A 27,509-nucleotide genomic window follows, 5' to 3' on the forward strand; every position below is an offset into this window, starting at 1 on the left:
GTTATCTCATTATAGCTTCACAACCATGCTGAGAGGTGATTACTATGAATATGAGTTGAGGAAACTGAGGCAGACTGAGGTGAATCGACTTGATTAGATTATACATATATATTATATAATATATATATTATACATTATATATATAAGCCTCTGAGGTCGGACTTGAACTCAGGACTTGTTGCTATGAGGTTCAGGGTTTTTTGTACTTCCTAGTGGCCTATAATAATAATAATAATAATAATAACCCTTTTCTTATTTATCATGCTCTAAGATTTATCATTATAAGAGTATCAGATGGACTCAGTTGAGACTCTGGTTCAAATCGCAGCACTGATACAAGTAGGGTGACTTTGGATGAATCACTTCATACTTCTTTAAGATTCCTCTTTTTCATCTATAAAGTGGCCATGATAATAAAAAATCAAAATTTCTGTCTTTCAAAGTTTGCAGTCTCTAAAGTGAAATAATGTAAGTTCTCATTTTTCTTTGCCCCCATTCTTCCAAGTGTATGAAACAATCCCCTTCTTGCTATGGTATTATGTATAGGGCAGTGGAGAGAGCACTGGCCTTGGAGTCAGGAGGATGCAAGTTCGATTCCAGCCTCAGATATTTGACTCTTACTAGCTGTGTGACCTTGGGCAAGTCATTTAAGCCTGATTGCCTCCCATCCAGAGCCATCTCCAGTCAACCAGATTCATATCTGACCAGATGGTTCTAGAGAAGAAAGTGAGACTGGTGACTTAGCAGAGCCCCCCCTTACTCAAATCCAATCCCATCATGTGCTTGTCATGGCATCACCTCCCTGATGTTGTGGTCGTCTTCTTTGCATATGAAGGACAAACATTATCATGTATAGGAAAAGGCAGTATGGCATAATGTTTCTAGAGTCAGAAGACTTGGATTCAAAACCTACTTCTTTGATGATTACACCCTATGTGACCTTGGACAAGTCATTTACATTTTTTTTTAGGTTTTTGCAAGGCAAATGGAGTTAAGTGGCTTGCCCAAGGCCACACAGCTAGGTAATTATTAAGTGTCTGAGACCGGATTTGAACCTAGGTACTCCTGACTCCAGGGCCCATGCTTTATCCACTATGCCACCTAGCTGCCCCTGGACAAGTCATTTAGATGCCCTGGGCTCCAGTTTCCTCATCTGTAAAATTAGGTAGTTGGAACTCAAATGAGATTCTATCATTTTTCTCCTCTCTTGATTTTTCTGATCCAGCTCCAACTTTCATATTTTCATAAACCTTCTTCCATGAGGTTTGCCATTTCAAAAGTGAAATCTTTCATTTCTCCAAAGCCCTCCCAAATTTGTTCCCTTTCTCAAATCCATGAAAATATATGTCCAAAGACTATGAGCTTTTGTTCCTTCTACTTGCTTTGATAACTCACCTGTATGGGGGTAGATCTTTTATAAGGCCATAAAATTGTACATAAGGCCACATTTGAGCTATTAATAAACCTTGAAGTCTTTGTCCTGGGTTCCTCACATAGATCTTGACAGCCCACCTCAATAGATTTATACTGGCATTCCCACACTTTTAATGACCTTGCTCCTTTACCTCAGTGTTCCTATCTGTCTTTAAGATTCAGATCATATAGGGTGGCTAGGTGGCGCATTGGATAGAGCACAGCTCTGGAGTCCAGAGGACTGGAGTTCAAATGTGGCTTCAGACACTTAATAATTATCTAGCTGTGTGGCCTTGGGCAAGTCACTTAACCCCATTGCCTTGCAAAAACAAAACAAAAAAAAAGATTCAGGTCATGCCACAGTATGCATGAAACCTTTCCTAATCCCATCTAAATGCCAGTACCCTCTTTCCCAAACTATCTTGTATCTAATAATTTTGGGTTTTTTTATTTCATTTTCTCTATTAGGTCAAGTCAAGCATCTATTAAATACTTGCTGGGAGCTAGAGGAACAAATTCAAATAAAAACAAACAGTCCCTACCTTCAAATAACTTATAGTTTAATAGGAGATAACATAAAAATACATAAAATAAATATATTTGTCATCTCCCCATCAGAATGAAAAATGCCTTGCAAGTTGAGATTGTTTCATTCTGGGGCAGCTAGGTGGCACAATAAAAGAGCAGCTATGTAGCACAGCGGAGGGGCAGCTAAGTGGCACAGTAGAGGGGTAGCTAGATGACAGAGTAGAAGGGCAGCTAGGTGGCATCATGGAGGGGCAGCTAGGTGGCACAGTAGAAGGGCAGCTAAGTGGCACAGTGGAGTGGCACAGTGGATAGACACCAGCCCTGGAGTCAGGAGGACCTGAATTCACATCTAGCTCATCCATTTCATATTTTACATGCTATATATGACCTTGGGCAAGTCATTTATCTCTCATTGCCTTACAAAACCGAAAAAAAAGAGAGAGAGAATGTTTCATTCTTTGTTCTTGTGTCCCCTGAATGATGTCTAGCACATAATAGGGACTTAATAAATACATGCTAATTAATATATATCAAAATCATGCTAAACTCTGGGAGTCTAAAGGCAAAAATGAAACCACCTACCATTTCCTTTTGGACAAACTCTCCAACCCATTTTTAATTCTCTAACCTTCTTTGAAGTGTTCCACCTTGATAAAGAAAACCCACATGGCCAGGATCACCCTACTGTAATACTCAGCCAAACAAGGGCTCTGATGCCACTTGAGCCTCAATTTCCCATGACTCATGCCAACTTGAGAGGGACCCCCCCCCCCAGAGGCGCCCCACCACTCTCATCAAGTGTATTATTTAGAAGGCCAGGCACAAACACTTGAAGACCACTTGGGAGCCTAAGCTTTCCCACTCAGCCTTCATAAAGAACCTGCCTCCACCAACCAACTTTATCATGGCAGGATGACAAAAATAGGCCGTCCCCAAGGCCTCAGACCTTCACAAAAGGAAATGCCAGAGAAAACAGAGACCTGCTCAATGTAATCTCACAGATTGCACTATCAAAAGCTGGGGTGGAGAGAGTGGGAGACCAGAAATACATTAATTTGCATGAGAAAAGACCAGAGTTGCAATTACAGGCCAATCTTGGCTTCTGGCCAAGGGAAAGCCCAGGCTGCCTCCCCTGCAGAGGGTTTGACTGGTGAGCCAGGGGCTTTTAAACCCCACCTGGAGTCAGAAAAACAAATTTCACTGGACTGCCTCAGGGTTTGATTACTCTGCAAAAGTCTTAAGCCTTTAAGAGAGAGGTTTTGGGCTAGGTGTTTGGAGAACTGGTCTCAGAAGCAGGAAAATCTGGGATTTCTCTTGGCTCACATTGGCTGTGTGACCCTGGGCAAATCACTTAGCCTCTCTGTGCAGAGAATGTGCAGAGCCGCTTTCTCCTATCCCAAGGAAATCACAAGCCCAACCCTAGAGGATAAGAACCAACCTAGCCTTATGTGGCTATTTGGTAAATCCCTCACAGATAGGAGTGGTGTAAAACAAATGGTACCTTGCAACAAATTCAATTCATGTTGGAGCTCTTAACTGGTCTTTAAAATAATAATCAGGAAACAAAAAACCAATGAATTCAATTCTTCTGGCTTTCTCTTGGGGGGGGGCGTGAGGGAGAGGGGAAATGAAGAAGGAAATGATGTGATGGGGGGAGAAGGAAGTTTCATTTAAGAAAGTGAACTTTCTTTGTTCTGCTTTAGGTTTTACATTGAGAGCATCTCGTTTCTGAAGGACAAAACCACTGTGGAGCTCTTTTTTCTGAATGCCAAGTCCTGTGTACATCAGGTAAAGGGGTCTCTGGTTTATTTCCCTGCCTTCATTAATTTTATTATGCAAATCCTATGAACTTTCCATGTGTGGGAGGGGTGGAATTCCTGCTTATTATTCATCTTCTTCCAAAGAAAACCAGGTTGAGCCTCTACTTAAAATAGCATTTGCATTAATATGAGATCACTCTAAGGTTGAATGGAAAAGGGGACCATCTGGGGGAGACTAAACAGAACATGCCCAATTACCACTATTGTAAAATAGAGTCTCTACCCGGGTGCTGTGAATAGCCCCTGGAGTTCTGATGACATATTAATCAGGCTTGAGAGATTAATTATTATTCATTGAAACGAAGGCTGGAAGCCTTCTTCCTAGGGCAAGTCTTCCCTTCTTTACTCTGCTTTGGCAGACTCCTGGTTTCTATTCAGTCTCCTTGAAAATTTGCAAGCCCTCAGCCTTCATTTTGGAGGTGGCAAAAAGGGTGGCATTTATTCTATAGGTATCAATGAGATCATTTTTTTTTCCTCTCCCTTTTGCAAGAATAAAAATTTTTCCTAACATCAGGAGCCTGATGATCATCTTTTCTCTTAAATAGAAATTCTGCCTATTCAAGGACTGGAAGGGATTGGTTGGTACCTGAAAATCTGCAGATGAAATAGTTTATAGATTGGAGCCAACACAGCTAACGAACTACAATTGACAATTATTTGATATTTGGGCACCTATACAGGAGAATACAACTGCCTATTGTAATATTTCCTTCCTGTAGCTGGCTGGGTCCCAAAGAAAACATCTCCCATTCTTTCTTTCCTTCTTTGTTAAGTAATCGAGGGAGGAGGGAAGAGAGCAAAAGGAAAGAGAGTCAAAGGGGCATTTTTTCTTCTGACATTTCTCTTATTGTTGGACATCTTAAATCCAGTTTTGGAAGGGAGACAGAAGGGAATATTTTGGTAAATTTCCCTTCCATGTGAGAGCATCAAAGTTCACTGGGACTCCAGTACTCTTGGTGAAAAGGGTTTCATGAATATGGGAGAGCTGCCATTTTGGGGAAAGTTAAATTTGGGGAAAGTGAAATAGAATGATGGAGAGTATAGTACCAGGTTTAATAAACAGTAATCATTTTATAAAGGTTTGTTGGTTGATGGGTACAAAACTGCTTGGGGGGGAAGGGCATACACATTTATGTGGTTGTTTTTGTCCTTTGGCATCAGAGAGGTGATGCCAGACAAGTACATGAGTATGATTTGGGGGGGGGGGCGCTATGTTAAGTCATTACTCTGACTTTCTCCTTCAGAGTCACCTGGGTCTAGTGGGTAGATATGAATCAAGAGGACTGGAGACAATCAGGGTTAGGTGACTTGCCCAAGGTCACACAGCTAGCGAGAGTCAAGTGTCTGAAGCAGGATTCGAATTCCTGTCCTGACTCCACTGCGCCACCTATCATCTACTTCTACATTGCCCACAAGGCCAGACACTGTGTTAAGTCCTTTACAAATATAATTTCATTTGATCCTTACAACAACCCTAAGGAGGGTAGGTGCTGTTATGATGTGGAGGAAACAGAGGTAGAAACTTCAGTGACTTGCCCAGGTTATACAGCTTCACACACTGAAGCTGAATTTAAACTCTTGTTTTCCTGACTTCAAGCCCCGTGCTTCATCCTGGACTATAAATAAGGGCAGGATGCCACAGTAGATAGAGCACTGGTCTTGCAGTCAGGAGGATAGGAGTTCGAATCCAGCCTCAGACACTTGACACTCGCTAGCTGTGTGACCTTGGGCTAGTCACTTAACCCCAATTGCCTCATATCCAGGGTCATCTCCAGTCATCCTGATTCCTATCTGGTCACTGGATCCAGATGATTCCGGAGGAGAAAGTGAGGCTAGTGACTTAGTACAGCATCTCACTCACATTCACTTCATGTGCCTGTCACGGCATCACCTCCCTGATGTCATGACTTAAACAACAATAAATTAATAAATGAAGAATGAAGGAAGGTAGGAAGTGCAACCTAAAAAAGAATACTTTAATAACTAACACAATCCATCCCAAGGGAAGTCCATGCGAATGTGAGGTCCTTGAAGGAAAGAGCTGTTTCCTTTTTATCTCTCTATCTCTGTCACCTAGAGCAGCATCTGACACATAATCAGGACTTCATAAATAGCTTTTGACTGATAGATGACAACTGGGTAAAATAATGTCTCTAAGAGAACTTCATTTTGGTTCTCCTTTTTCAAAAAGAGGTATATTCCACTCAAGGAATATGTCTCTGGAATTTCAACTACCAGAATAAACAAGTTTTATGAGAGCAAATTCCTCTGCTCAACCACACTTGTGGGTATCTTCTGGCCTTGCAGATGACTCAACAACTGCCTGGGCTTCTCAGAGTCTAAACTTGTTGACAGGTGACAATGCAACTTTAAGTACCTTTATTCTAGGCCTTTCTTCCATTGTCCTCCTTTCACACCCATTAAGAAGTCAAACATTTATTGAGTCCCTTCAATGGACCAGACACTGTGCTAAAAGCTGGCACTGCAAAGATGAAGGTGGAAAAAGACCTGCTTCAGGGAACTAACATTCTAAAGGAGACACCCAGTCTGTCTGTCTTTTGAGATCTATAGATCAAATCCATAAACTTGGGGCCTGAGGCACCTGGGTGGGGGGGAGTAGGAAAGGTCCTCTGCTAAAGGGGACCCTTGAAGGGGACTTCCTTAAAGTAAACCAGTGTTTCCAACAAAAAAAGTCCTTCACTTTCATTTAAAGCAGAGATCTAAAGACAAGAATAGAGCTCATAAAGTTCTCTTAAAATTATTTCATGAATTTTATATTTGCATATTATTTATCTAACATTCCACCCCTCCTATACATACAATTTTATGTGTGTGCATTTATGTATATGTATATGTGTGTATATGTGTGTATGTGTGTATATGTGTATATAGATGGATAGATAGAAAGATAGATGATAGGTAGGTAGATAGATGGTAGATAGATGATAGATAGATAGATAGATAGATAGATAGATAGATAGATAGATAGATGATAGGTAGATGATAGGTAGATAGATAGTTGATAGATGATAGATGATAGATAGATTCATAGATAGATTGATAGATGATAAGTAGATAGATAGACAGATAGATGATAGGTAGATAGAGATACAAATAATTCATTAGAAGACATACTGGTTATTTTTTTTTGTTTGGGTTTCTTTGTCTCTTTTGTATCTAGTACAGTCCTTAGCACATAATAGATACTTACTAAATCTTTGTTGAATTAAATTGAATTATCTACTCCAGCCTGCCAAGCTTTAATTTGGCATTCAAGCCTTTCCCAACTCAGCTCCAACCTAATTTTCATGGCAATTTCTCATGACTACCTATCACATCTTCCAACCCAACCCAACTGGCTTACTTGCAGTCACCCAGATTTGTTATTCCAGCTCCTTCCTTCTCCCATCTAGGTGCCTTTACACCAGCTGTCTCTCCTTCCTGAAATGTTCTCCCTCTTGGCTTCCACCTCTTAAGAGTCCCCAGATATCCTTCGAGGCTTGGTTCCAATGCCATATCGTTTCTGATATTTCTTACTGCTATCTGTATTTGTTTCCTCTCTGTTTCTCCGTCTATCTCTCTCTGTGTATCTCTGCTTTTCTCTGCCTCAGCCTCTCTGTCTGTGACTTCCCACGTCTCTTCCTGACTCCCTATGTGTCTTTAAGTCTTTTTCAGTCTGTCTGTGTCTCCCTATGTCTCTCTGTCACAATCTCTCTGTGTCTCCCTATATCTCCCTCAGTCTCTCTGTCTATATCTCCCTGCATCTCTCTCAATTTTTTTGTCTCTCTGTCACTCTTTGTCTCTGTCTTCTGTGCTTCTTTCTATCTGTCTCTCAATCTGTCTGTCCTTTTGTCTCTGGCTCTGCCTCTCTCTCACTATCTTCACTATTCCTCCGTGTTTACATGCTATATTTCCAATAGACGTGTTACCTTAGCACAGCAAAAGCATCCTACAAGCCTCGCTACAAGGATGGGGATTAGAGCTGCGGTTTCATCGGTAAATGGAACTTCCAGTTGTCGAATGACTAGAGACCTGACCCAGGAAGCTCTGGGTTCCAGTCCTGTCTCTGACACATCCTGAATAGGCAACTCTGGACATGCCACTTAATCACTCAGTGCTCAAAATGAGGCGATTAATCACAGAGATGTCAGCTTATGTTGGTAGAGGGAGTTTCCTCATCCAGGAAATTACAGGTCCAGTCTCTTAGCGGTTAATAAATTGTGTGTTTTATATAAAGATGTGTGTGTGTGTGTGTGTGTGTGTGTGTTTGTGTGTGTGTGTATGTGTGTGTATGTAACCATGGCTAGCTTGGACACTGTACTAAAAGTGGAGGTTCTGGGAGGAATTAGCCAGTCAGAGAAGGGACCACAGAAGCAGAGTAAACTTCCTACCTAAGAAGATTACTACGATATAATGAAGAAACCAGGATTTGATCTGAAGTTTTTCTGAAACCAAGGGTTAGTCTCTCTCCACTATAACCATGCTACCTGTCTTTATCATCTTCCTCTTCCATCTTCTACTTTCCACATAGAAGATGATTAATAAGGCTTGTTGGATTGATTTGAGTTGAATTATTCAGTCATTTCAGTCATGTTCAACTCTTGGCAACCCCATTTAGGATTTTCTTTGCAAAAATACTAGATTGGTTGGCCATTTCCTTCATTTTACAGATGAGGAAATGGAGACAAACAGGGGCAAGTGACTTGCCCGGGGATCACACAGCTAATGAGTGTCTGAGGCCAGATTTGAGCTCAGAAAGATGAGCCTTCCCAATTCCAACCCCAATGCTCTCTCCACTTCAGCACCCAGTTGAACTGAACTGGAAACCATTCATTAGAATCACAGGGTCATAGATTTAGAGATGAAAGGGACTTAGGAGCAATCTAAGGCAAGTCCTTCATTTTATATATGAGCAAACTGAGGCCAGGAGAAATGATTGATTTGTCCAAGGTCAGACAGGAGGTAAATGCTTGACTTGAGTTTCCCTTTCACATATTTATCTGGTAAGGAATCTGGTAAGGCTACCCCCCACCCCGCATTTGGAGGCATTTATATGTTATTGACCTTGATAATGTCATATTCACACTGCTTGGGGATTGAACTACATATGCAATGCAATCATGTTGAAGCCCATGTTTTACCTATCCCTGAATGTTGGGAGGATTTGGGGAGTTCAACCCAGAGCTTGAGAGGTAATGCTCATTTTCTTAGGCAGTAGGGGAAATGAAGGGGTGAGTATTCATTGTTGGAGAGGAAAAGAGCAACTGTTTCTCTAATGGATTCTTTGTCTAACAATAAAATGGGACATATGGGAATATCTGAATTTTTCATGAAATGGACATTTAAAAATTGCAAAATGTCTCTTGAAAATTATCACAGTACAGGGGTGGCTAGGTGGCACAGTGGATAGAGCACTGACCCTGGAGTCAGGAGTGCAAATCTGACCTCAGACACTTAATAATTACCTAAATGTATGGCCTTGGGTAAGCCACTTTAACCCCATTGCCTTGTAAAAACCTAAAAAAAAAATTTATCACAGTACAGTTTAGCATAATCTCAGTGTAATTCTAAGGACTTTTGCCTTGCCTGCATTAAAATGGTAGGCTTAATTTTCCCTCTTCCAAGGAGAAGCCAAAGGCCTTATGAGGAAGAACATTTCATGGCTATTCTAAAGAGTGAAATCATTCAATTCAGTCCTTTAGTGTACAGAGGCTGCATTGGATATGTTGGGTTTCAATAGCTGGCCTCCCAGTCAGAGAGACTTGGTTCAAATCCTACAAATCCCAACTACACAATTGAACCAGACTACTCTTTAAGACTCTGAGTGGGGGAAGGGGGAATTGTCAGTCTTTCTGACCTATGTCTTGCCACTGGACTCCAATGACTCTAAAGAAAGAGAGTGAAGTTAATGACTTTGTATATCCCTGCTTCCCTCAAATCCAATTCACTTGCAAGTCAAGACATCACCTTTGTGATGTCATTTATTCTCTTGGAGACAAAAGATGAACAAGACTATAAGTTACAGAATAGATATTAATCTGCATCAAGAGAGGGATTTTCCTCACCAAGAGTTCATTGGATCAGTTAAATCTAAAAAGAACAACAAAATTCACTAGTGTGGAATAGTGAAATTTGGAGTCAGAGAAATTGAAGTAAACAGAGATTAAATGATTTGACTAAATTAGCTACTGGGTCCAAAGCTGGATTTGAACTAGATCTCTCTGACTCCAGATGCAGTGCTCTATCCATTGAAGATACCTACCTACCTTAAAGATAACATTATATTTAAAAAAACAACTTTAAAAGACTTTAGAATTCTGGTAAATAAAGAAAAAAATGAAACAGCCACATTTCAGAGAAACAATTAATTTGGAAACAGTAAGAGATAAACATTTTCAGGCAGAGTATTATTTTTGCCAGGCTATGCATCTATTTTTTTTTAAAGAATCATTTATTTAATCTTAACATAAGTGTGAATGGTGGGAGAGGGGGAGCTTATTAACTTCTGTATAATCCTTCCATTTTTCCCTATTTAAAAAATTCTGCCAGTCAAACTTTTAATTTGGGGAAAGGATTTTACTCTCACAAATTTACTAATAGTATAACTTTCCAATACAGATCAAAAATTTTAATTACTTCACTGATAACTATACCAGTTAGTCATGTACAAAATGTATTATTAATATAAGCATCTATTTATTAAAGGTTTTATTTTTCATTATCGTTTTTTAAAATTTGCTCAGTGAGGAAAAAGAATGTAATAAGAGAAACAAATTAATAAGAAAAAACTAATGGATGGTTCTCTAAGAAGAAAGGGGGAGGAATTCAAGGGAGAAATCTAGGTGATATAAAACTAGTATCAATAAAAATTGTTTTAAAAAAGAATGTATGCATACAGAATAATTAACATGTCTTTGAAGGAAGAGGCAGTAATTGGATTTGGCTGTAAGGTAGGAGACTAATCTGAAGTAAGACAAAGAAGATAAATTGTATTAGATTGTGGAGGGCCTTAAAATGCAAGACTGAGGATTCTGAAATTCATCTCAAATGCAAACTATTGAAGGGTTTTTTTAAGCTGGAGAATAAAATGTAATTCTTGCTGCTGTTTTTGTTGTTGTTTCCAACTCTTTATGACCCTATTTGGCTGAATTTTTTTGGCAAAGATATTGGAATGGTTTATCATTTGCTTCTGCAGTTCATTTTGCAGATGAGGAACTGGGCAAACTGACTTGCCCAGGGTCACACAGCTATACCAACAGGGCAACAATCAGGCACAATTCTGGGGTATCTGTGACAGAGAATGCCATCTGTATCCTGAGAAAGAATTATGGAGTTTGAACAAAGACCAAGGACTATTACCTTTAATTTGGGGGGAAAAAAATGTCTTATTATGTAATTCAGCTATATCTCATACTATATAGTTCTTCCTTACAGATATGATTTCTCTCTCATCATATTCAACTTAGATCAATGCATACTATGGGAATGATGTAAAGACTAACAAACTGCCTTCTGTGGAGGGTGGGAGGAGGGAAGCAAAATTGGGGGAAAAATTGTAAAACTCAAAATAAATAAAACTTTTCTAAAATTTAAAAAGAAAAAAAAATGCAGAGTCACATTTGAACTCAGATCTCTCCTGATTCCAGGCCTATTGTTTATCCACTGTATGTCCTATCTGCTCCTAAAATGCTCATTCTTATGCCTTATTTTTGAAGCTGGCTATAGAATGTATTAGAAAGAGAACCAGTGGAAACCTAAAAACCAATTAGAAAGTTCTTAAAATAGTCTTGATGTTATTAGGTCCTGCACTAGGGAAGTGGTCCCCTAAGTACCAAGGATACTTGTGTATAAGGATGATGCTCCATTGATTGATTGATCCCACCCACTTAAAAGTAATTACCCTTTTCAAGTAAGAATATTTCTTGGCATCAATCGATCAATCAGGGTGAGCTGAGCTTGTATACCTCTTAATTAGTTAATTAATCAAAGTCACTGTAAGCAATTTATATAACAAAACAACACCTCAAGACCAGATAGACTCCTATATCTGGAAGCAGAGCAGAAGAAAACTAGGTTTTACCCAGAGCAGCCCTAAGCAGCCAGCACAAGGGTAAACAGAAGATAAAACTGAGCTATGGCAAAGAAGAGAGATATTAAGGAGGGCTGTTAACTACAGACCAATGCTACCAACGTGCTCAAGGAAAATTTCAAAAAAAGGACTGCTCTTTTGCCAGTGTGTCTTCTGGTACCTTCCTAGCCACAGAGACTAATTCAGTCTATTGTTTTGTTGCCCCCAAATTTCCAGGGACCTGTATTTTTTGTCAGCCAGAGGTTAACTCAAAAGATAGACAGATAGACAGACAGACAGACAGACAGGCATTGACAAATAAGGAATATTGGTGAAAATTCCAAAGAGAAGTCATTAGCATAAAAGAACCTCAGGAAAGACTTTTTGTAGAAGTAGAATTTTAATTGGGACATGAAGGAACAAGGTAAGCTGAATAGTTGAGAAGGGAGAAATATGCAGACACGGGAGACTGTACAAGGAACAATAAGGAGAACGATGTCACTGTATCATAGAGTATATGGGTGGAGCAAGGCATACAAGACTAGAAAGGTAGAAAGGGGCAGTTATGAAGGACTTTGAAGGCCAAACAAAAGAAATTCTATTTAATCTTGGAGGTGAGAGGGAGCCATTGGGGTTTATTTAAATGAAGAGGAGCATGCCTTAGGAAAAATCATTTTGACAGCTGAATGTAGAATGACTGGAATGGGGAGAGATTTGGAACAGGGAAACCAACTGGAAGGCTCTTGCCAGGTGTAAGATAGTGAGGGGCCTCTGGCAGGGTGGTAGCAGAATCAGAAAGAAAAGGGAACACAAGTATGAGACCCTTTGAAAGTAGAAATGACAACATTTGAAAACTGGTTGGATTTGAGGGAGGAGAGAAAGGGGGAACTGATGATGTTCCTGAAGGCTCTAAATCTGGGTGACTTAAGGGGATGGTGAGACCCTGAATAGAAAAGTTAAAAAGGAGAAAGGGTGTAGGTGTTACAACTTCCAAATACTATATGGATGTCAAAATTATGATCCTAATTTGTATATTATGGTGCTTAAGATTTACAAAATGTGTTCCTTACAACTCTTTACATGTAGATAATGCAAATAGTTTCAAATCCAGTTTTATAGGTGAGGAAGTTAAGATTCTGACTTGGCCATGGCCATAGCAGCTAACAAGTGGCAGAGCTTGGATGAGGACTAAAGTCTCTGCTGCCATTAACAGTCTAGGAAGGTTGCCGTGCCGGAACATATAGCTGATATGCACTGTCAAAATCTTTGGTCCACAGGGAAGGAAATAAGCATTTAAATCTACCACAGGCCAGGCTCTATGCTAAATACATTTTTTTAGTTGTTTTTTTTTCTGCAAGGCAATGGGGTTAAGTGGCTTGCCCGAGGTCGAACAGCTAGGTAATTATTAAGTGTCTGAATTCGGATTTGAATTCAGGTCCTCCTGACTAACCTCCTGCTAAGTACATTACTAAAATTCTATTTTATCATTACACAGTAGCTGGGCTTGGGATAGTGCCAATAAATTCTGCTCTTTACCTTTAGCATTCTTTTAAAAGTAAGTACCAGAATTAAGTGATATTCTTATCCCATATTTGTGGTCATAATGAAAGTCTCTCAGCTTTCTATTCATTTACTTGAGCACTGCATTTCTACATCAAGCACATTATTTAGTCATGGGCTAATTTTTTCTTCCAAGCAAAAAAGAAATCAAGAGACACATTTAAATATGAAAAAACAACTGGTATATGGGGGAGGCCCTATGAGGGGGAATGGAAGAGGGAAAGGAAAGTTTTGTGTGATAAGGACTTCACACCAGCTTCTAATGCAAACATTTCTGCAGACAACCAATGAGCACCCTAGAATACACTCAACCATCTCAGAACTCCACAGATTGATGGCATCCTGGAATCATGAAATGTTGGAATTGGAAGAAAGTGGATAATTCCTCTCTTCTCAGACCTCTCCATTTTGTAGCTGGTAGAGGACCAAAAAGGACCAAGTGAATTTCCCCAAAGTCAAATCAATGATATGTTGCAAAGTTGGGATTTGAACTGAGATGTGTTAAGTCCCTGTAATAATGTTTGCTCCTAGTTCCCCCTGAACTTATACCTACTAGGGTAAATGTCTGGGTACTTCCCTTATAGAAAAATTCCCTGACTGAACCCTAGGTGTGATTCTCTAACTGAACAAATCTACTTATGCTCTCATTTAACCTCCACTCTATGTTGTCTTCTTCCTCCTTCTTCCTTTTATCTCCTCCTCTCCTTCTTCCTCCTTCCTTCATCTTCCTTCCTTTTCCTCTCCTTTCTCCTCCCTCCTCCTCCTCCTTCCTTCTTCTTCCTCTTCCTCTTCCTCTCCTTCTATCTCCTTCCTTCATCTTCCTTCTTTTTCCTCTCTTCCTCCTCCTCCTTCTTCCTTCTTCCTCCTTTTCTTCTTCTTCTTCTGACTCTTTAGGACTTCACTTGGGACTTTCTTGGCAAAGATTCTGGACTGATTTGCTATTTCCTTCTTCAACTCATTTTACAAATAAGAAAACTGAGGCAAACGGGGTTAAGTGGTTTACCCTTCATCTCCCAGCTCATATGTGATGGTCAAATTTGAATTCAGGTCTTCCTAATTCCAGTTCAGCACTCCATCCACTCTACTAACTAGCTGCACCCACTCTACCCCCCACTTACAAATAGTTGAAATTTATCTTAATGCCAACTTTTGTTAGCTTTCCTATATGCTGAAGAAAAACTGAACTGAGGCTAAAGAGTTGACTTTGGCGGGCAGGGAGCAATCAATCTTTGGGCTAGGCTAGATCTTGTCTCAAGACTAAAGCAAAGTACATACTTCCCTTTTTTAAAGAAAACATTATGTTCATTTGGTCTTGAGCTGAGTTGTTGATCTGGGTTCCTAGGCAGCAACTTTGTTCCAGGTTCAGAACAAATAGACAGCAAATCAAGTTGAGAAGGAACACGTTTTTATTGTAGCCAACTATAGCTAATTAATCTCCCTTTTCTTACCTAATAATCCCAGTTTTCATGTTCTTTGAATTGATAAGAAGGAAGCAGTAGGCCAACATAACAGAAATTCCATTATAGTGAAACAAATTTATCATTATTCGTGTGTGTGTGTGTGTGTGTGTGTGTGTGTGTGTGTGTGTGTGTGTGTGTGTTTCACAACTTTTACTCCATTTCTTGATCAGAGACCTCATTTGGCATGGTCTCTATCAGCCACACAACACGGGAGCATCCTAGTCTTTTTTCCCCACACACAAACTCTCACCACATTGACCTCATAGACTGTAACATAATGTGCCACTTTAGGGAATGAACTCTGTGCTATAGCTGTCACAAAACTCCCTTCCCACATCAGTCCTTTCTTCCCTCATCACATCCTTGACTTCTCCAAAGCTAATTCAATAGAGTAGTAGGTTTTATTGTTAGGAAGGCTTCCAATATAGCTGGGCAGATTACAATTGCTGTCAGAGCCAACTTGACTGAATTTAGAAAGGTTCTTCAAAAGGATGGCCACAAGGTAATGAATTCCTTAGACTATGGCACTGTGTGGTTTTCTTCAATGTATTCAATCTAAACCTGTGTCTATGTGGATGAAGTAGAGTGCCGGACTGGCTTTTTCAGCTAATTAAAAACTGTAGTTGAGAGTAACTGATTGGTTTATTTTTTATATAGGTTACCACCAACATCAATTAAGTTTACTCAGACTCTGAATTTTCCTAGAAATCTGGTGTTAATGGAGTTTTGGCCTTGAAAATGCCTCTTTACATGTCACTGAATGCAAACTGCAATATAATATACTGACAAGAAAGCATATGGAATGTGTAACACTGTGTTTGGAAATGTCCTGCAAAAAGAACTATTTTAAAAATTGACAATCAGCTTTGTCTAAATAATGGCCAGAAAAATCTAAACTCTTAGAAGTCTAAGTTTATTTTATGATTACTCCCAAAGAGGAGACTTATTCTTATAAAGGAACAAAAGCAGTCCTGATTCCTCTACTGTCTGCCAAGTTTAAAACACCTGATGGCCCTGAAGCTTCATTTCAGTACAGTTTTAACCCCTCCTTGTTCAAACACTGAGTTGAAATAACTTTCTTCTCCCCTGCCCAAACAAAATACTTGCTAGTCGAAATATAGGAAAATATGAGAAATGGAGGAGAAATAAGGATTATAATATCTATAGATTTATAACTGGAAAAAATCTCAGAGGTTTTTTATTGTAAGGTCCTTCATTATGGGGAAACTAGGTGGTATAATGGCTAGAACTGGGAATAAGGAAGAGCTGAGTTCAAATTCAGTCTACGTGACCCTGGGCAAGTCACAACCTCTACTTGCCTCAGTTTCCTCATCTGTAAAATGGGGATAATAATAGAGCCTATCTCCCAGTTATTGGGAGCATCAAATAAACTAATGAAGTGTAGTATTCATGGTAAATACTATATAAATGGTGACTATTGTTTTTAGATTGTAAGTTTCTTGAGGGCAGGAACTGTCTTGATTCTTTTTGTATCACCTGTACTTAATACAGTGCCTATACATATTGATACTTAATAACTGTTAATTGATTGATTTGGTCAAAACCCATTCATTTCAAAAGAAGTTCAAAGAGGAGTGATTTCTCCCAAAATCATATTTGCCCTAAGTGGCATAACCACCATTAAAGCCATGAATGAGCCAAAGACTGGTTAATTATCCCCTGAATCACCAAAAGTTGACTATTTGTAGAAGGGGATGGGATGCTCATACCACTGAACAGCTGTACCCTTAGCTAAGTCATTCAACATCTGGGGAAAAAAGTGGAAGGGAGATGAGGCTAAAGTCTGAGTCCAATATCTAATTTAAAAATATTGGATTCTAAGTTCTCATCACATAAATAAATGCTAGAAAAAATTTGGATACCTTCTCCTGATGCAGTTATATATAATGATCCATGGGCTGCTTTTGTTACATTAAAAAAAAAAAGAAAAAGAAAAGTAAAGAATATCCAAAAAATAATGCTTCTTAGAGGCTGTGGTTCTAATATATTGAGGGACATGAATTTGCCCTCCTATTTTACCAGACCTCATTGAAAAGGTAACATAGTTCTTTGACCAGAAAGCTCACTTGAGATAATAGTCATGTATTTCTATTGCACAGGAGATAGTCTGTGCAGTGGTTGATTTGTGCTTTGTGCCTCATCATTTGAGGAAGTTGTATCTTTCTCCCCATTGATTTCAAAGTCATGGCAATACATTGAAAAGTGTACCATAACCCTGAATTGGTAGGTGACAAGGTCTAGATGAAAAGTAGTGAGTGGGGATTCTTGCTGAAACAAATGGCAGTTAGAAAACTAATGTTTGCTAAGTGAAGTCACTGACCCCAAAGGCAGTTTGTGTCTGAAGTTGGACTATGAGCCGCTTGGACTTGAACAAAGACATATGATATCCTGAACTTTAGACTCTTTTTAGTTTTGTCTTTTTGCAAGGCAATGGGGTTAATGACTTGCCCAAGGTCACACAGATAGGTAATCATTAAGTGCCTGAGGTCAAATTTGAACTCAGGTCCTCCTGATTCCAGGGCCAGTGCTCTATCCACTGCACCACCTAGCTGTCCCTTTATACTCTTAAAAGGCTTCATAATCACTAGTTTACCTTGTCCTGGGGCCTGGCCAGTTTATTTGTATTGAAGACAGCTTGTCCTGAACCATAACTTGAAGAAAATCAAAGGAAATGTTTTATAATAATAATATAGTGAGGTGATATTAATAATAGAGACAACTGGTAGCAGATGGTGGGGCTTTGAGTCAGGAAAGACTGAGTTCAAATCCAACCTCAGAAATATAATAGCAATGTGGACCTGAGCAAGTCACTTTAACCTGTGTTTGCCTCAGTTTCCTCAATTGTAAAATGAGAATAACAATAGCACCTATCTTACAGGATTGTTATGAAGATCAAATGAAATAATATTTCTTTTAAAAAAGGGCTAACCCTTTACATGGAATAGGTGTCATATTATTATCTTCTAACAATAGCCAGCACACACACACACACACACACACACACACACACACACACACATATAGTTTTAAGATGTAAGAACTCCATTGGTCCCACCACATACATAAAAATGCATGTCAGAATGTCAGGGTTCTCCCCATGTTGGAAATTGAGGCACACAGAATAAAATAATTCATCCAAAGTCATTGTTAAATAAAGATAAGTGCAATACACTGGCACTATTCACAATATAGTCACCTCAAAACTCACTACTTTGTTGAGAACTGTTGAAACCCAAGATGATGGGCAAGTAAAAGAAATCTAAGACCAAGCCTATAGTAAATTTGCTTCCATAAATCAGATGGTATCATTTCAATCTCATCTCATTCACAATCTATCCAAGAGAGTGAGCTGTAGGATAAATCTATAGTAATAATACTGACACCCATATATAATGTTTTAAGGAGGTTGCACAGATATTATCATCATTTTACAAATGAATCTCAATGAAGTTCAACAATTTGCCCAGAATCACTTAGAGACAGGAGTTCCACACAGGTCTCCCACCCCCTAGGGAAGCATTCTTTGGGCTATACTCTACCAGCTTTCTAGCAAAGTCATTATATTAAATATTTGGAGAGAGATCAGGGACCCAATCACTACCTGCATCTGGATGTACAAAATCATAAATCTCAGTGACTTAAAAATCAATGGACTTGGATAATATGGCTCTACAGGACATTTTCTCAATTGGTTTTACAAATTAATTTCCTCAGTATGTGGAGTAATGGGAGAAATATTACTATCCCTAGGGACTAATATCTTGTCTTTCTAAAGAAGTCTAGCAAAGGACTCCCAAGACAAATTAACATTGTTCAAACCCTGACCTGAAATCCTTGAACTCCTTAAAAAAAAACCCTCTTAACTCCTTATAGTCTGGTTTCTAACTTTATCAATCCACTGAAACGTGATAATATCATTCACTCCTGTTCCTTAGGTTGCCTAGAATTCCTTTAGATTTCTTTAGATTTTCTGGTTATATGTTGCATCCTGTTCACATCCATCAGGAATGACTCCTCCATTGACTCTTTAATATTCAATTTTTGGATAGAACACCAGCTCTGGAGTCAGAAGGACTTGGGTTCAAATCCAGCCTCAGACACTTAATAATTACCTAGCTGTGTGACCTTGGGCAAGCCACTTAACCCCATTGCCTTGCAAAAGCCAAAAAAAAATTCATTTTTAATTCTTTTGAGACCTTTTTATTTCATATCTCACTGATGTATAGCCATAGTGATGTACAGAAGGCCTCATTTCATATTCATTCCAATTTCTAGAGTCCATTTGATTTAGTGAACCAAGTTCGAGGCTTGGAGTCAGGAAAGTCTGAATCTCGATCCCTAGTCTGACTCTATTAACTTTGTGACCCCGGATAAATCTCTTAAACTCTTATGTTCCTCCAGTGTGGAACAATGGAAAGTGGGCTGGCTGCTATTGGTTGTCTCATTTTACATTTGAGGAAATTGAGGCAGATAGCGTTTAAGTGACTTCTGGGTGATACAGTTAGTAAATGTTGGAAGCTGAATTTGCACTCACACCTTCCTGACTGTAGACCCAGCACTTTATACACTGTACTACCCTAGCTGGATTTGGAGAGAGAAGACTTGTATTAAAATCCCTTTCCTTGAAGACTTTGATGAAGCTCCTTGAACCCAGGACCTCAGTTTTCCTTTAGGTTAAATGGGAGAATTGAATCAAAAGACCTCAGTTAAACTGATACCCTTTGAAGCAATAAAGGTGGGGAAGGAACTATTTGTACAAAAACTTTTATCGCAACTATTTTGTGGTGGCAAAAAATTCAAAATTAAAGATGTTCATCAATTGGGGAATGGCAAAACAAGGTGTGATATATGAGAGTAAAAGAATATAATTGTGTTATAAGTAATGATGAGCAGATTACAGAAAAACCTGGAAAGACTTACACAAACTAATGCAAAGTGAACAGAACCAGGAGAACATTAAACACAGTAATAATAAAAATATGATCTTCAATTATGAATGACTTAGCCCTTCTCAACAATATAATGAATGGTCCAAGACAATCCCAAAGAACTCACGATGAAAATTCTTTCCATATCCAGAGAAAGAATGAATTGAAGTTGTTTAAAGCTTAGTTTTTCCACTTTATTTTTCCTGTGGTCTTTTTCCCCCCTTTTTCCTATTTCTTCTTTCACCACATAACTAGTATGGAAATGTATTTTACATGATTGCACATATATAACCCATATCAAAATTGATTTTAAATTCTCTCCAAGTCTGTAAAAGAAAAAAAACTGAAGATTTGAGTCAGTGGTGTCCATTCTATTAGATCAAGTCATTGAAGGAGGGAATGGGCTAGCTCAGACAGCAACTCTCCTGGGAACTGCCCATTGGCAAAAGACAATCACAGCATTCCCGATGTTGGCATGAAGACTCAGGCATGGCTTTGATTGGTTTCTCTCAAATTGGATGGGACCACAAGAGAAAAATGGTTAAGTTATGGTCAGAGAAGCTGAAAGCAGGAAGATAAACCATTTATTCTAGAGAGAAACTTGGAGGCAAGAGAAGAGCTTGTAATGTAGAGCTTCTCTGAAGTTTAGGCAGTGTTAGATAAGCCTTTCGGTGGGGCTATCACCAAGGGAGGGTCATTCACATTAAAATAACTTTACTCCCATGCTTCACATATTACACATCTTAACTGATGGCAGCTAATATTCTATAGAATGTGTGCGTACTAGGATTGTGAAGCATCTTTGCCATTTTGATTAAGATTAACTTTCTCCGCACTCCTTCAACAGGATATACAATTTAAAGGATTTTCCATGGAAAGCAATCCAAGCTTTGGGTAAATTCACATGCTCAAGTCTAGAAAATGGTCCTCCTAAATTGCAATTCTGACCCTGGCACCCCCTCCTCCATTTAATAAACTCTTGGTGGCTCCCTATTACTTCCAGGATCAAACATAAAATTTTCTATATGACTGTTAAAGCCCCCTCATAACTTGGCTTCTTTAGACCTTTCCAGTCTCTTTATACCACAAATTCTGAGATCCAGTGACACTGGCTTCCTTTTATAACTTGCACAACATACTCCATCTCCCATCTCTACCATGGTCTGGCCCCATGCCTGCAATATTCTCCTTTCTCTTTTCTGCCCTTAGACTTCATTGGTTTCTTTTATGTCTCAGCCAAAAATCCCACTTATTTGAAGGGAACCTTTCCTATTATTCCTCAATCCTTGTCCTAATGCCTTGCTCCCGAGATTGCCTCCAAATTATCCTGCATATAACCACTTTGTACATCATCATTTGCATGTGGCTCAATTGTTGGGGATTTTTCTTTCTTTTTTTTTCTTGTATCCCCAGAACTTAGTCAAGTGTGTGGCAAAGAAACAGGTACTTAAAAATGTTTCTTGATTTACCTTAACTAGATTACTGTGTATTAGGCGCTGTGCCAATGGTTAACAATGCAATGATAGCAAAAACAGTCATTGCCCTTCAAGATTGTATATTCTATGAATCCCCCTCCCCACCCAAATTCTAAACCCACAAGCCCCATCCCAAATCCTTTCTGTTCTGGTCTATTTTAGATCTGTCCTGATTCTGTCGAGACCCAGAAATGGAGAGCCTGTTCTAATTCCTTTAGCTGAATTATGAAGAGTTTCCCTCTCCCCTGCTGCCAACATCGACATGCCTTTCATCACACTGGCATTCTTAGGTCAATACATCTTCAAAGCCAGGGAGTGAAATGTCCGTGAGAGTGGCCTGAAAATGATAGGTGTGGTGATCTATGGCCAGATAGAAGATTCCAGAGGCAGGCTGGGAGGCTTAGAGGTCAAGCTTCACTTCTCTGCACCGGCATTCCAGAGCACCCACATCTGGCAAACCCAGTAGGGAGACAGTCGGACCACAGATGAATAACCATTATTAAACAAACACCCAGACCCTGTTCTGAACTTCTGCATTTACCCAGGCCCCATTATGAGATTACATACACAGTAGACATTAATTATAGCTCCCTAATTGCTTAAATACTTCTGGCAGTGATGCAGAATTGCAATTTGATTTTGCAGCAGGAAAAACTTCTGGGGGAAGATGAATCCTTTAAAAAAGTAGAGGGGGGGAAGGGGAGAGAAGACACAAGATGTTCACAAGAAAATAAGTGAGTGCACTTACAAAAAAGGAAGAAGTAGGAGAGAGAAAGAAGCAGATGGTCAACTGGTCCAAGCTGGTCAGCAATGGTAGGCCTCGGTAACTGCATCTAATTAAGCACATTTCTCTTACTCTGTTCCTAGAGGGGGCAAATTCACAATATTGTGCTCTATGATCCTTTCCACGTGGACGTGAGGTTCTCGATTGGGCTCCCATTTTAATTCCTCACCATACCACTCCATTTCAAAAGACTGATTGGGACTATATTCTATCTCAGACCCATGCTGTGTTACGTTCAGTAACACTAATCCTAGCTCATGTCTATATTGCAATTGAAGGTTCATCGTATGTACTTCATTCTCTGAGTCGGGCACCATCGTCATCAACTCCATTTTACAGATGCTAAAAAGAGAATCTGAAAGATCGTATGATTTGCTCATAGTTACATAACTAGGATCTGGGCCAGAAATTACATCCAAGTCCACTGGATTCCAGTTGGATTTGACAGCAGTAGGATCAAACTCCAGTACAAACGGAGCCACTCCGCCATAGGAAAGGAATCCTTATAGACAACATATTCACTTAGAAGATGACATATTGAGATTTTCTATGTTCTATTATATTTTTATTTATTTTGTCAAATATTCTCCAATTATATTTTAATCAGAATCAGTCAGTCCTCAGGAGTATTGGACTGCAGGTCTGACACCTTTCCACAATGCCTTGATACATACCTCTCTTTTAATAATAGCTTCTACTTTGTCCTAAGCACTTCACCAAAATTATCTCATTTGATCCTCACAGCAAATCTGAAAGGTAGATGTTATTGATTCCCATTTTGCAGTTGAGAAAATTCTAACAGATAGAGATTAAGTGATTTGCCTACAGCTACAAGATTACTAAAGTGTCTGAGATTGGATTTGAACTTAGGTTTTTCCTGATACCAAGTAAGGTGCCCAATCTGATGCTACCATCTAGATGACTATGGGTTGGACTGTGAGGTCCCATTGGTATTTTGATAAGCAAACCATCTTAAATAAGGTCCAAGACCCCTAAGATCTCTTCTCCAAATCTCTTTTTTTCTACTTAATAGTATTTTATTTTTTCCAGTTACATATAAATATAATTTTCAACGTTTATTTCTATAAGATTTTGAGTTCCAAATTTTTCTCCCTCCCATACATCCCTCCCCTTTCCTTAAGAAGCAAGCAGTCTGATATGTTATACATGTATAATTATGTTAAACATATTTCCACATTAGTCATTAGTCATTAGAATTAGTAAAAGTAGAATCAGAATAAAAGGGAAAAACCATGAGATAGAAAAAAACAACAAAAAAATGAAGGGTGTGTATACTTCAATCTGCATTCAGACTCTATGGCTCTTTTTTCTGGTTTATTTATTTATTTTTTGTTTTTGCAAGACAATGGGGTTAAGTGACTTGCCCAAGGTCACACAGCTAGATAATAAATGTCTGAGGTCAGATTTGAACTCTGGTTCCTCCTGACTCCAGGGCCAGAGCTCTTATCCTCTGCACCACCTAACTGCCCCTGGGTCTTTTTCTGAATGAGAAAAACATTTTCTTTAAGGAGTCTTTTGGAATTGTCTTGGATCATTGTGTTTCTGATAAGAGTTGAATCAATCATAGTTGGTCTCTGCACAGTGTTACTTTTGCTCTACACAATGTTCTCTTTGTTCTGCTCACTTCAGCTCATGTAAATCTTTGCAGGCTTTTCTGAAAATCATCTGCTCATCATTTTTTTTTTATTTTTGCAAGGCAATGGGATTAAGTGACTTACCCAAGGTTACAAAGCTAGGTAGTTATTAAGTATCTGAGCTCAGATTTGAACTCAAGTTTCTCCTGACTCCCAGGCCAGTGCTCTATCCACTGCACCACCTAGCTTGCCCCTCATCATTTCTTATAGCATTAATTTAGCAGTTTGTTCAGCCCTTTCCCATATGATGGATATTGTCTCATTTTCAATTCTTCTAACTGCCTCAACCTTTATCATTTTCCTTTTCTGTCATTTTAGCCAATCTGATAGATGTGAGGAGGCACCTCAGAGTTGTTTTGTTTTGCATTTCTCTAACCAATAGTGATTTAGAATATTTTTTTCATATGAATATAGATAGTTTTGATTGCTTCATCTGAAAACTGGCTGTCCGTATCCTTTGGCCATTTATTAATTGACTTGTATTCTCATAAATTTGACTCAGTTCTCTCTATATTTAAGAAATTAGACTCTTATTAGAGATATTTAACTATAAAGGTTATTTCCCAGCTTTCTGCTTTCTTTTGTTTTTTTTTAGTTTGTTGGGTTTTTTTTTTGGTAGCGCAATGGGGTTAAGTGACTTGCCCAAGGTCACACAGCTAGGTAATTATTATGTGTCTGAGATCAAATTCTGACTCAGGTCCTCCTGATTCCAGGGCCAGTGATCTATCCACTGTGCCACCTAGCTTGCCCCTTCTACTTTCCTCCCAATTTTGATTGCTTTGGTTTTGTTTGTAAAAAAAAACTTTAGTTTAATGAAATAAAAATTATTCATTTTACAATGTATAATGCAGAACTTATTATTTCTTTTTGGTTTTTGCATGGCAATGGGATTAAGTGACTTGCTTAATGTCACATAACTAGCTAATAAGCATCAAGTGTCTATGTTTGGATTTAAACTCAGGTCCTCCTGACTCCTGGACTGGTGCTCTAGCCACTGCATCATCTAGCTTAATTTTTTAAAGATTCATTTAAATGAAATCCAATGTTGGCATCATATAAATAAACACTTTAATTTTTTTTTTTGGCAGATTTTTGCAGATTTTTCCTCTGGAGTCTTTTACAATAGTCATTGTAACCAGTGCAAAACTCAGTAGCAGAATGGCCTACATTGACTGTTAGGGCATAAATAGGATTATCACAGGATACTCTAAGAAAGAAGATTGGGAGGTTCTTTTGGTGTTTTGTTGATGTTCAGACTTGTCTTTGTGACCCTATTTGGGATTTTCTTGGCAAAGATACCAGAGTGATTTGCCATTTTCTTCTCCAGCTCATTTTGCAGATGAGGAAACGGAAGCCAATTGTTAAGTGACTTTCCCAAGATCACACAATAAGTGTCTGAGGCCAGATTTGAACCAAAGAAGATGAGTCTTCCTGTCTCCAGGCTTAGCACTTCATCCTCTGCACCACCTAGCTGCCTTTCATTTGCTTTCTTTCCCTTATAATCATTCTGTCTTTCACCTAGGTTAAGGCATGAGGTACCCATAGTCTGGATATCAGTATGAAACTAGGATCAAATGACTTGTTCTAGAACTCACTGACACTGAGTTCAGAGCAGGAATTTGAATCCAGACCCTGTGATACTTCCCAGAGATGCTTAGATTTATTCATCTAATGAGGATTTTTTACATCAATTTGTATATTTATTCTTACTAAAATTAGTAGTAGTACCCAGCAGTGATTCGTAATTACATGTTACTTATATTGATATTAATATAATAGCATTAGTAAGAGAGTCATAATAAAAGCTCCCATTTATCTTCAGTCTAAGATGTGATGGATACAAGATTGGCTTAGAGCCAGAAAGTCCAAAGTTCAGGTCTCACCTGTGACACATGAACCATAGACAAAGTCGTGTGACTTCTCTTTGCTTCTAGATGGCTAAGACTAGAGATATGATGACAAATGCTCAGAAGGAGGGAATTTCCACTTGGGTGTTGCTCATTCTGATGAAGAAGGGGAGGGAAAGCACCTCAAGATATGTGGGACAGGAGGTTGTTTGGTCAGCTGGATGGCCCAGTGAATAGAGAAATCTGACCTCAGATTTACTGACTGTGTGACCCTGGACCAGTCATCTCATCCTATTTGCCTAACTTTCTACATCATAAAATGATCTGGAGAATAAAATGACCAACCATACCAGTATCTTTCTCAACAAAACCCCAAATGAGCTCATAAAGAGTCAGACACAACAAATCAACAAACTTTTATTAAACCACTACTGTACCAGGAATGTCCTGGGCCCTAAATATAAAAGAAACAGACTGTCTCCTCAAGGAACTTAGATGAAAAGGCCTTTAAAAAATAACTATTGGGTAATTGGGGAGGGGGTGTGGATAGGAGGAGGACATTGACAGCTCCAAGGAGGATTCAGAAAGGCTGAACATAGGACATAAGACGGAGCTTTGAAGGAAACTAAGGAATCCTTAGAATTTATAAATTCAGAAATTCCATAGAAATTAGAATTCCTTGGAGGTTTATGCGTTGGGAGCAGGAATGATTATGGAATTTAAATGGACTTCCGGTGTCAAGTATCTGACCCCAGAGTAGCATTTGTATTTACCTCCTACAAACAAATCCCTGGAATAAGAAGAGTTGAGCCTAAGTTGGGCTCTATGACCCTTGGCAAATTGCTTTAGACAGCTATCTAAGACTTTGAAGTAGCTGAGGATGCGCTGAAGGTCACTGGGAGAGGGAATTTCCTTGCTCTGTGAAATCAGATCCAGTGCCCACCCTTTGCCCTGTGAGTGAGATTGCATTTTAAGTCAGTGCAAAGATCTGGAGGCTGACCCAGGCTAAGGTTAAGTCACACACCAAATTCATCAATCAGGTGCAGGATTTGAACTGAAATCTTCTGAATTGAATTTATCTGTCTACTATTGTCACCAGGAGAAGGCATATGCAAGATTTTTCACAGATAATTAGTTCTGTCTATGGTCCTGAAAGAGACTCTAGACATGGGGACTAAGTGATGAGCCTGGTTTGTTTCAAAAGACCAAAAGGCCATAGAGCATTTAATAGTTTAGTGCCCTTCTTGGACCTCAGACCCATGACCCTAAGAGTGGATAAATTCCATAATCCTTCTTGGCCTAAATTTACAATCCTCTGAATTAAGGTAGCCAAACTCAGCTCCCTATCCTCTGTTCTCACAGGGGGGGATATGGTTCCCCATTGTTCTTGTGCAGTGGGCCACATCATCAGATTCACTCCTTGAGTTCTCTTTGTCCATTCTTGGCAGCCTTGGAGTCATGTTGAAGGATCCCATTACCTTTGCAGTTTGGGGACATCTCTTTCTCCCAATTGCAGTAGCCAGGGATAAGCTCCTTCTAAGGTTACTGGTGCTGACATGACTGACAGTAAGCCCTATCTATGGTTCACTAAACTTCGGTAGCCCTTTGTCCTTAATCCATGAAACTCTCCACTTCTTTACATGTCTTAATTAAACTTCCCATATTCTAAGTCTTAATTAAATTTCACCACATTCAGTGAAATGGTCACTATTATTATTCTCAGTATAAAATGGTCTAATGAAGACACACACAAAGGAAAAAACGACTCTCCCAGAGGCAGAATTAGTCACTTGAAATAGGTTACAAGTCAGAAATCTAAAACTGCCTTAGGCCCATAGACATACTTCATACCCTAGTCTATAAATCTTGGGTCCATAAACTTTTTTTAATAATATATTTTTAAAACTGTATTCCATTATAATTGGTCTTCTTTGTAATACAAAGTAATGT

At 39.0% G+C, this 27,509-nt stretch overlaps 1 protein-coding gene across 6 annotated transcripts in view; it reads left to right on the top strand.

Moving 5' to 3' along the window:
• The window catches only part of FRMD4B (FERM domain containing 4B), a 349,156-nt gene that overhangs the window by 236,114 nt on the left and 85,533 nt on the right, over positions 1-27,509 (top strand). For all 6 annotated transcript variants that reach the window (XM_074198763.1, XM_074198761.1, XM_074198757.1 and 3 more), the window contains one exon: positions 3,645-3,729. In XM_074198763.1, the coding sequence (XP_074054864.1) occupies positions 3,645-3,729 (85 nt within the window). The remainder of the gene's footprint in view (positions 1-3,644; positions 3,730-27,509) is intronic.

This window comes from Macrotis lagotis, chromosome 8 (genome assembly GCF_037893015.1).
Source record: "Macrotis lagotis isolate mMagLag1 chromosome 8, bilby.v1.9.chrom.fasta, whole genome shotgun sequence".
Classification (NCBI taxonomy): Eukaryota; Metazoa; Chordata; class Mammalia; order Peramelemorphia; family Peramelidae; genus Macrotis; species Macrotis lagotis.